This window comes from Lycorma delicatula, chromosome 1, assembly GCF_047948215.1.
Source record: "Lycorma delicatula isolate Av1 chromosome 1, ASM4794821v1, whole genome shotgun sequence".
Lineage (NCBI taxonomy): Eukaryota > Metazoa > Arthropoda > Insecta > Hemiptera > Fulgoridae > Lycorma > Lycorma delicatula.
Window position 1 is genome coordinate 44,582,785 of NC_134455.1, and position 16,703 is coordinate 44,599,487.

A 16,703-nucleotide genomic window follows, 5' to 3' on the forward strand; every position below is an offset into this window, starting at 1 on the left:
TTAATCTTTTCAGATGGATCTGCGACGTATGGCAATGCAATATAATTCTCACTCTTATTATTTTTATTAGGATGGTTGGCTGATATAGTATTATAGTATTTATAAATTTTATTTTTAAATATTCTATTTATGATACTTTCCAGATAATTATTATTTATTAATAGATCTTTTGCTTTTTTTATATATTCTGGTTTACCTTCGGTGTTTGTAAATTTTATTACTCTATTTGCAAGATTCTTGACTACTGATTTTTTATGTGATATTGACTGTGTTGATAGGAAATTTAGGAATGTGTCTGAAGATGATGGTTTTATATACCATTTTGTTGATATTTTCTTTTCGAAATGGGTTGTTGTTAAATCCAAAATGTTTATACTTTTCAAAAAGTTAATCTCAACTTCCTTTGTAAATTCTATATGTTCATTAAATAGGTTAAATTCTTTTAATATTAAATCAATATCCTGTTCAAGTGCACATACTAGATTGTCATCTATGTATCTTTTATAGAATGAGACCTCAGTATTTAATTTTTCTAATACTTTATTTTCTAAATACTCTATATTTAGGTTTGCTAAGCAGGCTGAGATTGGTAACCCCATCACTAAACCGTGGCATTGTTCATATAATTTATTTAAAAATTTAAAATACAATTATCTATGCAAATACTTATACGTTCTAAAAATTTTACTTTTTTTTAAATATTTGTTTTTGTTATTCTGTAAACAATATCTTTTACAAAAAATATCTGTTTTCATTAAATAAAAAAATATTTCTTTCTTCATATAGGTCAAATAATAGGAGTATTGTTATATAAAATTATGAATTATTATCACTTGCTGTTTTAATATAATATTATATACCTTTATATGACACAATAGCAGTAAATAGATTATAGAGGGAAGAGAAATAAAGTACAGATGAAGTAATTGTATTTTGTTTCTATGCAAAGTTCTCTGCAGGTTATTTGTTTATTTAAGTTTAATTATGTATAATATGGCTATTAACTTTTACCAAATAATAAAGGTAATATTAATTATATGATATATTTTCTGAGTAAAATTTATTATAAATATAATAGAAATAGAATAAATACAATTTTAATTAAATAAATAATATAAAATATGGAAGATCAAATAAATTATACGGTATCATTTATTCATTCGATTGAGAAAAGCTAGAATTAATAAACCATACCGTATAATTAAACTCAAGCAAGAAGGGTTTCAAATCTTTGAAGATCTTTAATACACACAACACATATTCTGCGAGGTTATACGAGTAACCTAAAAATAAAAATATAAAACTAGAACCTAGACCCACCAGTATGCATGACTAATGTATGAAACATCACCCTAATGCTATTGAAAATTGATTAATAGGCTATTATTATTCAAACAAAAATACAAAAGGTTTCATAAAAAATTATGTCATTTACTGGTTATTCAGTATGAGTTTTTATAACCACGATTTTAAATCATTAACAAAAGAACAAAGTTCTTCTTGTTAAATTTTTGTAGCCCAAGATATTCTAATTTTTGATAAAATAGGATTGAGTGTGAAAAACAGCAATAATTAACTAATTGGTGGAAGTATTTGACCAGACAAAATCCTGTTACACATTTTATTTAGGTGGAAAAAAATTGGCGTTACCAAAAGAATGGGTACTTAGAATCTTGTTCATTGAATTATTTATTCAATATTATTTTATTATTTATTTTTCTACTGAATAAAATCTTTGAATTTATGAAAACTTCCAATAATGAAGTAAAACTAAGAGGGCTGTTCAGAAAATAAAGGACTTTTTAAAATAGAAAAATCAGGATAAAAATGAAACAATGTTTATTATTTATTTACAAGAACTCTTCAACTACGTTTCAACATAGTTACCACACAAACTGAAACGTTTGTCTTTGAATGGTACCATTTTTTCTGTACCTTTATTTGCATACTTCCGCCACCAAGTTCTCCATCCAATCACTGACAACTTTTACCAGCTCATCATCGTCTTGTCAGAGCCTGCCTCCTACAATTTCTATCCACTTGGCGGATAAATAATAGTGATTGGATGTTAAGTCAGGGCTGTATGACTGATCCTGAAAATCATCCCACCCAAAACGTTGAAGCAAAATTCGAGTTACTGCAGCTGACTATGGACGAGCATTATCATCAACGAAGACAACACCGCTGGACAACATACAACGCCGTTTGTTAAGTATGGAGAATCGGAGAAGGTGGATCGTCCGACAGTATGCCTCGGAGTTTATTGTTCATCCTCTTGCCATGAAATCAATCGTCTCTTGAATTTCCTTTTCAGAACGCCCTTTCAATTCCAAATCACCAGATTCCAAATTCAGTTCAATTCCAAATCTGGTCACCGTATCGTTAAGCTTGATTTACCTTTTTCGGCGATTTGAAGCGGTGCCATTTCATTGATTGATGCTATTTCAGATTTTTTTTTGAGATATATATCTCATCACCGGTAATAATGTGATATAAAAGTTCGTCACCATCTTGAGCATAACGAGTGAGAAGGTTCTAAGCAGCTTCCATTTTTTGGTTTTCAGATCATCAGATAATAATCGAGTAAGCATCTGGCACATATTTTTTTAACCAAGACGGATTATTACAATTTCATGAAGTAACGCTGTTGAAATTTCTGGAAAGAAACTGTGTAAACCAACTTACGCAAAACCTTTATCTTCCTGCATTTTCTCATCAACCTTTTTTATTGAATTCGAAAAAACATTTTTCTTGTTCATCCCTCATCTCTGATGGTCGAGCAGAAGGTTTGTCATCGTGCATGTTTGTTCGTCCCTCGTTAAACATAGTACGACATTTCCTAACAGATATCTCATTCATCACAGTATCTCCATAAACTATACACTTGTCCGTAAATTTCAATTTCAATGGGGCGAAACATTTTCACATTCAAAAACGAAATTACACTACGCACATCACATTTGGCGGAATTCTCTATTTTGTCAAACATTTTTTTGAAAGAGTTAAAAAAATAATAAAAACGTCTGTAAAGCGTCGCAGTTTATCTCAAATGAGCTTGTAGTGAAGGGAGTTCAATAACACGGCCACAACGGCCGATGGAAACGAAGACATGTGCCAAGGTCAAACTTTTTTACTTTTTGGACGACTCTCGTACTTTACGTAACACATAAATTACAAGGAAATAAAATGAGAATCTTACTGTTGTTATGAAACGAGTTATTAAACTACAAACTCATCGTAACAGATGTAAAGGGATTGATATAATATGTACCATAAAATGTATATAATTGTTTTATTTGCTAAAAGTGACAGATATTCTATTCAAAGTTTATGGAATTGACATTTACTTATACTTAATTAATGCAACATCGAAAATCTGAATCAGAATAAGTAATTTAAAATTGAAAAAATTTACATTACTAGTCGTTTAAGAAAACAACAAAAATTGATGATTTTATTTAAGAATTAAGAAATTTTTAATCGTATGAAATATTATCAGAAAGCATTTTGTATGCATCTAGAAAATGACAAAAAATATTTCATAATTTGATTATACTTTAGTGTAGAATTGAGTTCAGTTACAAATAAATTTTTTTACAGGGATATCCTACCAAAACTGTTTATGTATATTAGTCACAAGTTAAAAATCATTGTAATATTTTCAATGACCTGCAGTAACTTAAGTTATTGTAATGATAAAGCCATTGCTACCATTCTAAAACCACTGTTACTGCAGTTTTAAACCCGTTGTAAATTACATAAATAGAGAAATGTTTTTATCAATAAAACATGCAGCTAATTCTACGAAAATACTAAATAGTAATTATATTAAAACTGTTATGATGCTTTTCTTATAAAACAGTAAATTGACACAACTATGTCAGATCCCATAGTTTATTTTAAGAACGATTGGTGGGAATGCGTAAAATGAGGAGTATTCCCACTGGGAAGTCGCTATTCTCTCGCATCATTTTGCTTTAAAGGATGAAAACATGACAGATGATAATATGGTAACATCTGCTTTGAACATAATACATAATATACTGTTTATATAAATATATCATGTTTATTAACTAGAGTGACTAACAAGTACAGCTGACCAGTTATAGCATGGCGCTATTGCGGAGGGGAGTAGATGTACGGCTGCGGGAGGGTACGCAGCAAATGCGGGGAAGAACTTATTCGTACAGGAATCAGTATAACTTACGCAAAACACATTAAACGTAACATTATTTACTTACCCTAATTAATTTAACTCTTCAATACCGCTAATTTTACCGTCTGAATCGTCACCGTCACTGGATTCACTCTCACTATTATTATCAGTATAGTTTTCACAATAGTTTGCTGTGTTCACTATAATTTCCTATACCTGGTCAATCACGAGCTCAGTCTCTAAATATTTTTTTCTAATTGTTGCACATGCTGGCATTTTTGCATCCAATCATCTTTATTAATTGTACTTATTTTATCTTACAGTAATTTTATACAATCATCCAATTTGAAAGTTACATTTTTATCCGCAACATAATTCTTTATATCAGCTTATATCATCTCAATCGAAGATCCGGGTGATACGGTGGAAGCCAATGTGACCCTTTTCAGCAAGTAAAGCATCTATTTTATACATTTTAAATTTTGATTTACTAACTGAAATTAATTTACACAGATCGGGTTTTAACAGTTTTTCATTGAACGGTATATTTTTTCAATAAGACATTCAATCATTTCACATTTCTTGGAGGTTGATTTCGGTGCAACATTCAACTCCAGATTGTGATGTGATGCTTTATCAATGAATAACACTAAACGTTGTGATAAATTTTTCATCAGTTCATTTGTAACCCACTTTACAAAATTTCTGTAATTCATACAAACATGGCAATCGCCAGACTTTTGTCTAAATTTAAAAATCAATAACGCGTTTTTTACGAAACCGTTTTCCCCACCAGCGTGAACGATAATTACTCTTGGACCTTTAGAAATCTGAGCAAATAACCCGGATGTTTCATCGGAATCGTTCATCTAACAATGTGGCCCTGTTGTGTTGAATGCACATACGTTTCCTCCGTATAAATGACTGGCCGTCCTTCAGCTTTGTATTTTTCTAACGCGCGTAGGAGGTATGTATCCATTTCTTCCAAATATTATTTTTCTCTGTTAAAAATGTTCTATTATTACGCGTCTCTTTCCATCTGAACCCTAATTGTCTAATAACTTTCCTCAAAGCCCATTTTCCACCCTTAAAGTCTATTTTGTTCTTCATCACTGGTAATACACTATTTATAGCAGATCGTTGAACTTACAAAACAAGAAATTCATTTATAGTTCGTCTAATAACACATTTGTCAATGTTATTAATTCTGTTTTCGGTTTATTTCGTGAACGTTTTTTGTTTGGAGTAGAAAATCGACTACCTGAGGCTGCAAGTTTTTTTACTTTCCTCAATTATTCATTGAACACTACGGCTAGAAACTCCTGTTGCTTCAGTAACCCTTTCCTGAACTTTCGTTATTAGCTGTGATCCTTTCATAGCTTCTTTTTACATAAAATACATTGAAATGACTTCATGAGTCTTTCTTTCTTTTTCCTGTTTAGCCTCCGGTAACTACAGTTTAGATAATACTTCAGAGGATGATATGTATGAGTATGAATGAAGTGTAGTCTTGTACATTCTCAGTTCGACCATACCTGAGATGTGTGGTTAATTGAAACCCAACCACCAAAGAACACCGGTATCCACGATCTAGTATTCAAGTCCGTGTAAAAATAGCTGGCTTTACTAGGACTTGAACGCTGGAACTCTCGACTTCCAAATCAGCTGATTTGGGAAGACACGTTCACCACTAGACCAACCCGGTGGGTTGACTTCACGAGTCTGATTGTGTAAAACTTCACGACCACCAATTTTCTATGGAATTTTCATAATTACATATGTAAAACTGCTAACGATAAAAACACTGAAAAACGTCCGCTATTATACAAATATGCATAATTTAAATCAATAATTATAAACAAAAATAATAAAATAATATTCCTATCGCAAAATAAAAATAAATGTGTGAGAACTTATTCTCTTAATAATTTTTACATAAATGCACACGACGATTTAACAATTACTGTGCTTAATGTTTTCTATACTTTACAGAATACGTTTCTTTGTTTTGATTGTTAAATTATAGTGTTTGTTTTTGTTAGTAAAGTGTAATGACTAAACGGATGACTCATACACATGCACATACAATTTTAAGAAACTAACAATTTATTGGAAGAAAGCAAGACCAAGCCCTATGATTATTATGTTTAAACTATATAAAATATTCTTTGCCGGCATGAGACGGCATGCAAGTTGATGCTTACAAAAAATTTATGTAAGCAAAAAAACAGTTTGTACATTTTCGATAACTGACCAATAATGAATTTTAAAAGTTTTATAGTACAGAATAAAAAAATTATATTATTTCTATTTCTATGAGTGGGAACTAAAAAATCTAATGATAATGGATTTACTACATTATTCTCAGATTTTGCATCATATTTTCAAAATTGGAGTATAAGCATCACAGTTAATGTATAAATCTTACAATATAATCTGTAATACAATTTAATACGTAATATAATAGAACAAAGCAGTAGTCTTGTAGTACACATAATAAATAGCAAGATGTTGAAACAAAGAGAAGCTAAATAAAATGCAAATTATAAAAAATGAGGTACACTGAGTGAACTGAAGATTTGCCCCTGTCTTTGTCAGGAAAACCATTGACTGGCTTAGGTTGGACGATCAAGCAGGGTTTGTTGCACTATCTACCAGATAAAATCATCCGATTACCAACAACATGCTGCATTGGTATACAAAATCCAAACACAACAGACTATTACAATACAATGACTAGTACATTAAACACAGCATTTGGCGAGAGGCAAAACTGTAGCTCATATATTGTAAGCAGCCCCAATTTTTTAAGCAAACTTCTATGCATTTTAATTTTGCATGGTGTCGAATTTTGTTATATAATCTGGACAAGAATATTTTATGAAACCAGAAATTAATTTGATTGTTTTTAAATGTAGTAAATGTCAAAACTAACTTCACCTGGGAGTCCTGCTGTTTATATGTAAGAGATGCTCTTATATATGTAAGATATGAAATATGATGAACAACGAGGAACTTGTGCGAAGAAATTAAATTTTTGTTTGTTTCTGATACATGTATGTTACTTCCAAATGAAAATTTATCACTTTTATCATTGTGGAATGAAATTCAATATTTAAGTTCTTGTTTCATGCCATCCTTTTCATAAAATTAAATAAGAGTATCGTATCTTTGGAGTTACCTGGCTTTGTTACTTTATAACCATTTATATCTCCCCCTAGAAATTTCATTAATAAAAATAATCAGTGATATGAGGCCAGCAGCTATAGTGCCAACACCTTTCTAATAATTGATACAATAACTGCAATCATTTAATATTTGTTCCAGTGAGTTAAATGTTTCATAATAGTAGTAATGTTGCACAATTACTACCAAAGTATTACATAATAAATACAAACACAAAAATAATAAAACTTCAAACTGTTATAACTGCTTCTTAAAATGAAGTACATTATAAATATTTTTAGATGTGAGTTTATAAAAATGTTTCTTATACCTTATAACTTTCAAGTTATTTTAAACAGCAGTATTACAGTCAAACATTAGCCAGTTTATTAATTAGCATTACTATAATATAATTGCCTAAATTTCAAATAGGTTTCTTACTGGCTTATTGTCATAATAACACATCACATATTTTCAATGAATTACAGATTTTTAATGATATAAAATCAGACTTAGACTGAGACACTCATAATGCAATCTAATCTGACCTAACCCTCTCAAGGAACACATTTACCTGTCTTAAAAGTAGGCTTCAGAGGCTTACTTACTTATACTTTTAAATTTAAGAGGCTTAGAAAATTTAACCATATGAGGCTTTCATGACAGTGAAATAAATAATACTTTATGTATTAAATTATAATACTTTATGTTAAGTATTGATAATATTAATATTTCTTTTCTATAAAAAGAATCACCTTTTAAGCAGTAACTTCTAGATTAATGCTTCATATTCAAAATGATACACTTGCATTTGTTTAACCATACAAAAGCAATTATTTCTTTACAATGTTTCATTTGTTACATTTTGCAGCATAGTTGACTTTTCTTAGATATATTTGTCTTATTTTTCATTATAAACATACAAAAAAATTTTCATATAAAATTAATGGTTAAGAAAAGATAACATTCAGGCTGTAGTCTAAATCACAAAAAAATATAAAAATTTCTTCCTGTTTTTCTTAATAAGTTTTAAAAAAAACTGGGATTAAATCACAAAGCTCTTTACCTAATCTATCTCAGTAAGCTATTTTTATTATGATAACAAAATAACATGAGTAAATTGATCAAAGACAAAGTTAAATTCATAAAATTATATTAATTGTTGTGTATTGTGGAAACAGACTTTTTATAGACAAATGCCCTCTCCACTGATCTCGAAAGTAGAAAAAAGAGATAAGCCAGCCAATTACAATACTGCTTGAATCATAATTTGTTTTATCTTAGTTCTTCTGCATCTTAGTTCTTCTCATAATATGTATTTTAATAATTATAAATGTTAACAAATATGCCACTGCTGGAGTTGGAATTATTTTGTTATCTTCATTTTACCACTTTTTGTTGGTTCAGTATTTATATCTTATGTACAATTAAATGCAGCTTTTTGTAAGGAATTACAAATTAGGTATTGTCTTAGAGCAATTTGTTTTGAAAAATGATTGCCAAACAAATTATATTAAAAAAAGGAAAAATAAACAGAAACTAAAGTGGGTATTTACAAAACTTAAAATTACTAAAAAAAATTTATTATTATAATTTATTCATTTTAAAAGAATAATTGTAATGCTTCTTCTTAATAGTAACAGAAAAACTGTGGTCATTGATTACATAACAGTACTTGTACATATAAAAATTAAATTTCAAGAGAAGTGGTAAATTATTCAGAAAATTTTGCTAATGAATTACATTTTTTCTTTCTAACTGAATACTTTGTTTCAGAATAAATTATAAATATGTGCTATATTTTCACATGTACTGCTCAGCTGCTCATTTCTAGTTATTATAACACCACTTTACATATTTCTCTTTGACACCTCTGTTCAATAACATTTTTATCAATTGTATTTAACAAGCAAAATTTATCTAATATTCTAGATATATATAAGTGTTTTGTTGGTGCCATTCTATACTCCTTAAATGTTTCAAATGATGTTAAAAATCTGAATTTTCATTATGAGGTTTTGCTCAAATATCAATTTACAACTTATGTTTCTACAAGTCCCTTTTCACCATAACTGATACTTGATGTCCTAAAAACTAAACGTAACATTTTAAGATGATTTTTCAAATCATTAAAATTCCTTGCATAACTTCATAACTATTTAATTAAATTAAATGCCATAAAATTAAATATCCATCTAGTATCTGCAACTGAGTTTCTACATTTTAAACGTACAGTTAGTATTTCCTGCATAGCTGAAATCAAGGTCTTAGTTTTTATTTTACTTTAATTTTAAATGGTAATCCATAAATCTGTTTTATTTACATCTAGAGAAGTTTCAGAATGATTTATATGCTTCTTTGGAATATTACTGCCCAATTTCAAACAGTACATTATTACACTATCCAAATAACTGATTATATCGTAAATATGACATTCATAAATGTAATTCAATAATATACATGTAGATAGAATAAAATCTAGATTAAATGCTGTAAAATGTAATATTGAACTAGACTCTCTGCTTAATAATGTAGTAATGGAAGTTTATCACATCACTTCTGAGAATTGTTCTCGATAAATTTCACTACCATCAAATACAAAAACATTATCACCATGATAAAAAGTGAACAAACAGTTAGCAAAATAGTATCTCAAACAATCTCATAAACTAGAATATTTATTTTTAAATCTTCAATAATTTTGTTGAAGACACAATATGAATTGTAAAGACACTATCAGTGAAGTCAGTGTTTGAAATAGACACTATCATATTTCAGTACATTTAAAATATGTTGAGTGAAGACAGTGAAAACAGTGTTTGAAATACACACTATCATATTTCAGTACATTTAAAATATGTTGAGTGAAGACAGTGAAAACAGTGTTTGAAATACACACTATCATATTCACATATAAATCTTATTCATATGAGGAGTAATATAAGCAAACTATGTTAACTATCTCACATGAATACAAGATCAACAACAAGTCTATGAAAAAAAATGGAACGCTTGACTACACACAAAACTAAATTTAGAAATAAATAGAATTACAAATGCAATTAAGCTCATGTATGTTATTAACAAAATAAATTTATCTACAAACACAACTTTGATGAAAAATGTTAGTCTTAAATAGTCATTAACCACAGAATATTTATTACATAAGCAGCAGTTATTTATTTATTTTTATACAACAGGATGGCAACATCCAATCGAATGTTACTGATGCTCAATAACAGTTACTGTTATGGACAATAATGATTTTTTTTAGTATTTAAAGAAATGCCATGCTGACTGAGGCTGTAATATTAAACCTCCAGATGAAAGGCAGAGGATGACTTCTGCCTTTCTGCTCTCTGATTAATGATCTAAATTACATTAAGTATAATTATTATAATAATACTGTAATTTCAATCTGCAAATCATATAACTATTGTATTACATTGTTTTTTTCACTTTTATTTAATTGAAAGACTAGTTTATTATCTTGGACCTAATGTTATGTTCAAAACAGCAATTAAATTGCTGTTATTATTTTGCATATATTTTAGCATAATTATTATTTTGCTTTAATTATTTCACATATCACAATGAACATGGACAAAAAAAATAAATACACATACCAAAGTGTCATTACAACATAAGGAGTCCAGCACCAAACAAACACAGCAACAATGGTAACAGTCATTTTGAGCGTTCTTGATCTTGCGCGTTCAATGTGAGACATATCACTCCTTCTCAACTGCATTCTTCCTCGGCTGCGTGGTCGACCCTCCTCAGATTTTCCTTCATCATCTGCCTCTGATTCACCTGGAATAGAAACTTTGCCTAATTTTAATCAATTCCTCATTGTTCATTGTAATATATATTACTGTTGGGACACAGAGAAATTATATAAGGCAAAATACATATTTGGTAATAATATTAATATTGATTGATAGATTAAAATTGAAAATAGAGATTTAATATTAATGTTACATTAATATAAAAAAAAAATATTTATATAATACCAGTATATAAATGTATAGTAAAAATATATCATTGTAATATGAAAACATTTTCATATGTAACTAAATATATGAGGATTATTCTTTTTTCAAGGTCCATTCGGTCGCGAAATAAAATCCCGCCCAAAAATCGGATGAACCTTTGCACAGCGTCTCTAGTGTGGCCTTCAATCTCGCTGCACTCACTTCGTTTAATTCTGAACACGCAGCTAGCACGTAAACATGTTTACAACAATAGCATCTCCCACCAAGTGTGAAATGCGTGCGGTAATTCAATTTATTCAGGCTGAGGGGTGTAATGTAGCTGAAATTCATCGACGAATAAGTAATGTGTACGGTGAAACTTCAATAAGTGACAGCAAAATGCGACAATGGTGCAGGAACTTTAAGCAGGACATACAGATGTTCATGATGCAGGCGGTCAGGGAAGGAAGCGAGTGTCAACCGATGATCTCGTTGAGCGAGTGAATGAGGCAATTCGAGAATATCGTTGGTTCACAATCTCTGTATCGAGTGATTCGTTTCCTGAAATTACAAGATCAGCTCTCTACACCATTGTGAGTGAGAGACTTCAGTACTGCAAACTGTGTGCGAAATGGGTTCCCAAGATGCTGTCCGACCATCACAAAACAATGAGAATGGACGTGCCCCTAACGCTTCTCCAGCACTACCACAATGAAGGAGAAGATTTTTTGAACAAAATTGTCACAGAGGACGAGACATGGGTCCATTTCGAAACTGAAGAAACAAAAGAACAATCGAAATAGTGGATGCATTCTCATCCTCCCAGTAAACCAGAAAGGTTCAAGGGAACCTTCTCCCACAGAAAGTGTATGGCTACTGTGTTCTGAGACCGGAATGGAGTTCTCTTGGTGGAATTCATGGAACGTGGCACGACCATCACTGCACCCTCATATTGCGTGACTCTTCAACATCTACGAAGGCAATTCAGAATAAGCGGAGAGGAATGTTGTCATCAGGCATTGTCTTTCTCCATGACAATGCTCGGCCGCACACTGCAGCTGTAACAAAGAAGCTCCTGCAGCGTTTTCATTGGGAAGTGTTTTACCACCCACCATACAGCCCGGACTTGGCTCCATCCGATTTTCACCTCTTTGCTCACATGAAACGCTGGCTAGGAGGACAACATTTTGGCACAGACATCGAGCTGCAGACCAGCGTAGAAACATGGCTGAAAACACAGGCGGCTCCGTTGTGTGACGATGGTATTGGAAAGTTGGTACCACGCTACGACAAATGTCTAAATCGGAGTGTCGACTTCGTAGAGAAATAGCATAACTTTGTAAGTATTTTTCAAATAAAAAATTTTTTATTTTCACTGTGGTTTTAATTTCGTGACCGATCGGACATTGAAAAAAAAATAACCCTCGTATATTCATATTAAAAACTTATGCGTTCGTAAATGCAATTTTTAATGCATATCCAAAATCATGTAAGAATTTAGTATTTAAATAAACTTCAAGTAATGAATACATATTAAGATAATGTGATACTTTCTATTCATTGTTATATTCAGATGAACATAGACATCTTCAATCTAATAAATATAATTGAATATAGTATTTTGTACTAAAAGAAAGAAAAACAAATTTAATTAAAGAAATATTAAAATTATTACAATTTTTTTTGAAAGTTTTTTTTAAATAATAAGATAGCTGTAGAATTTCCCTTTGCAAACTGATGGAAATTTAAATCTGCTGAACTAGAATGTTATGTATTGATTAGAATAAAAGAATAACTAACCTTAAGGATAATTATATTACATTCCTCAACTGAAATAAAATAGGTCAATGACAATTTATTTAGATGGCCTGGTAAACTTTAGAAAATAAGATTTAGAAGATAGTAAAGTGTTTAATTAAAACTGATTTTTTTTTTAGCCATTTGAATTATTAATGAAATGTCATTTACTTTTCACTCTAATGGTTAAATATTATGGCAGCTAAAAATGGAAACTAGCATAGTCGTGGAGTGGAGAAGCCTGTCTTCTTATGAGAGTAATAAATTTATATGACATTATATAATTTTGAATTACACATTAAATAAATCCAAAAATAATTCTACTGGTGTTAACATTTACTTAACTGTACTTTTTTACTGTTATTAAGTTCTTTAATATTATCATTAAAATTTAAAGGATAATATCTATTATTATTACTTATTATATCAAAAGTAAAATTTCATAATTTGTTACATTAAACATTTGTTTCTAAGAATATAAATTAATTTGTTAAAAACATAGTTTAATAAATCTATGGCACTAAGCAAAAGAAGACCTATACTTAGATGGTAGCAGTGAATATAATACATAGCACAACATTACCTTGCAAATAACTCTTCCACACTACTTTAATACATTATAATTAATAAAACAAAATTACGAAGAATTCATTATATTAGTGGGAGAAAGTTAAATCCAACTTATCAAACTTTTCACTTTTTTGTTGCTATACCCCTCTAGAGTAGAGGGGATGATAATTATTAATCTAGTACTAATATTATCTAATTGTCTTCTAAATAAAGTTTAATCACTGCAGAGATTTATAAATTTGTGGATGGTGATACTTCTGAACAAAAAATATTTATTTTAACTGAGAGCTTCAACTGTATTTTATAATGTAATATGCTATAAATTTTTAACATATAGTATGAAATATATATATATATATATATATATATATATATATCATAAATTTGAAACCTCTGAGATGAAGTAAGAACTTTAATAACTATTTTTAGTATTTGGTTTTGCATGGTAAATATTTTATCCAAAATGAACCACCCCAAATTACAATATTGTATTGCAGAACTAATTGATCAAAGGCAGTCAGTATAAATGTTTTTTATCTATTAATATTCAGTATTTTTCATACTTTTAAAATTTATCCAAAAAGTCTGAGTATAATGCATAAAAACTTAACGTGTTCATTCTATCTTAAATTACTGTCCACCAATCTCCCAGAAATTTATTAGTTTTTCAACACGTGAGTATTGGCATGAGTTGGGAATGCAATTACTTTATGTATAAAACAATCAATTTTTTTATTTCTTTTTGACAGTTAAGTTTGAAAATATAGTTTATTTAATTACATTAATTAGATAATCCTTAGATACTTTGAGGAGCAAACTGAAAATAATTTTGCTTCAACAAAGGGTAGGTTATAATGCTAAAACAATAGTTTTTAGAGAATCATAATTTTAGAATTAATAGTTAGTATGCTGATAAATGTTTTTATGCAAGAGCAGATTTATCATTTTTTTAAATTAATTAAAATTCTTTAAAATTTATTATTCATATGAAACAAACTGATAATGCTCAATTGAATGACAGCCAGTTTCATGAGATCATTGACACTCATGAATAAATAGTTATTGAATAAATTAAAAGAAAAGAAAGAAATGAAAAGAGAGTTTTAAAAATATACATTAATGAACAGAAGTTAGTTGGAAATGTTATATATCACTAGTCAGACACTTCATATAGGGATACTTCATATTTTAACAATGATAGGGGATTATTAACATATAGTAAACTTTTAGAATTTTTTACTAGTACTCTACCCAACTCCCATCACCACTGATGCCCAAGATGGGATTAAGTCACACCAATAATTTTCTCCCATTTTCCTCCATCCTCCGCCTTCTCAACTGTTACCAGTAATTTAGTCAGGTTCTTTTTAACTTGGTCTACCATCTCTGTTTTGGATTGCCTTTGGCCTCCTTCCTCACAGTTTGCTTAGTCTCATTTCTTTTAAGAGGGATCCCTCTTGTCTTTATAAAGCATGTCAGGTCATGACCAATTCTTATGCTCCTCTCTTGGGCCACCTTTACTTATACAAGTCTCCTATCTCCCTGTTTTTCTGATCCTCCACTTTCTATCTTCATTTAGGGGCCAAAGACCTTCCTTAGAATTTAATTCTCAAAAATTATAAGTCCTTTCTGCCTTTTTATTCAGTATCCATATTTCTGCCCCATACAATACAGTTGCCCTGATAATAGTACCATAGTACATTGAGCCTGTACCATGGCTCTATGTTATAACTATGTTATAACTATATGTTTTCCAATGCTCTTTTATGCAGGTGTGATGACAGTCCATCACCCATCTCACTCCTGCAATGACTTCAAATCTTCTGAATATACTCCATCCAATTTAATTTGACACTTAGATTCATTAACAGCCATCTTTGCCAAGTTAATTAGTTTTTCGGATACCAAATTTTTCCATCTTTTCCTCCTGTCAAGGGTGTCACAAGCTTTTCAAAATTCTATAAATAGCCCGTGGAGCACTTTATTATACTCCCTGTATTTGCTAACTGTCCCTCTCAATAATTTGTATTTTTTCCTCTTATTCTAAAAATACTAAAAAACAACCTCTTTACAGTACTTTTATTAAGTTTACTTCATTTTTATTTAATCATTTTACTATTATTCTTTTGTATTTATTTCTTTGGGTTTATTTATTTTCTAATATACTACTATTCTTTTTTTTTTTTTATTTTGTTATTTTAAGGTATTATAAGCAAACAGATATTAGGTAAAAAAACAATGAGGTAGCCTTTCTGTTGAGGGTGTCCGGGCTTGATCACACGAAAGAGTGAATGGGTCGATGACTCATCCGAATGACTGAATCCGATGACTCATTAGGACCCTCAAGTTGTGAGAGGTGGGCGCGCGTAACGGGAAGGTATGCATGAGGAGCGTACCTGGACCCTGAGTAGGATAGGACCGGGAAGGGTAGCCTCCTGATGAGGAGGATTTCGGCAATCTAGAAGGGAAGGTTGGGATACCCTGGTGAGCCAGGGGAGACCCCGATGGGTGGACAAAAGAAGAATCCAAAGACAGGAGGGCGTTTCTACGCCACGACACACGGGTGCGGCTGAGGTAACTTCTTCCAGGCGGCCACCGGTCGCCCCTTGTGTGTTGTGTTTTAAAAAAAAAAAAGGTAAAAATAAAAACCTATAAAATGACAAAAATATTTGTAATTGTTATGTTTAATTTTGTTTATTATTACTCTACTCTTATTTATATCCAATTTTCTTAAATTGGATTTTATAAAGAATAAAGATAATTTAATTTGATATACTCAATGTAAGTTATTTATGTGATTTCCAAATAAAATAATTTTCTTAAAAAAATTCTCTTGCAAAACTTCCTATTTTGTAAATTTTTTCCAAAAATCTTCCGTTCTTGACCTTTTTCCATAATCTTCCGATTTCTCTTTTAATTTTGAAAATGTAAAGTATATATAAGGTGTTGAAACTACTTATATAGAATTATATATATATATACAGTCAAATCTCGCTTAAGAAGCACCTCCCAAAACAATTGATTCACATAACTAGCAAAAC

At 30.1% G+C, this 16,703-nt stretch overlaps 1 protein-coding gene across 1 annotated transcript in view; it reads right to left on the reverse strand.

The window, feature by feature from the left end:
• Positions 1-16,703, reverse strand: part of LOC142318091 (adipokinetic hormone/corazonin-related peptide receptor variant I-like) — a 714,190-nt gene that overhangs the window by 374,107 nt on the left and 323,380 nt on the right. Inside the window, exon 4 of the mRNA XM_075354618.1 lies at positions 10,948-11,134. Coding sequence (XP_075210733.1) covers positions 10,948-11,134 — 187 coding nt within the window. The remainder of the gene's footprint in view (positions 1-10,947; positions 11,135-16,703) is intronic.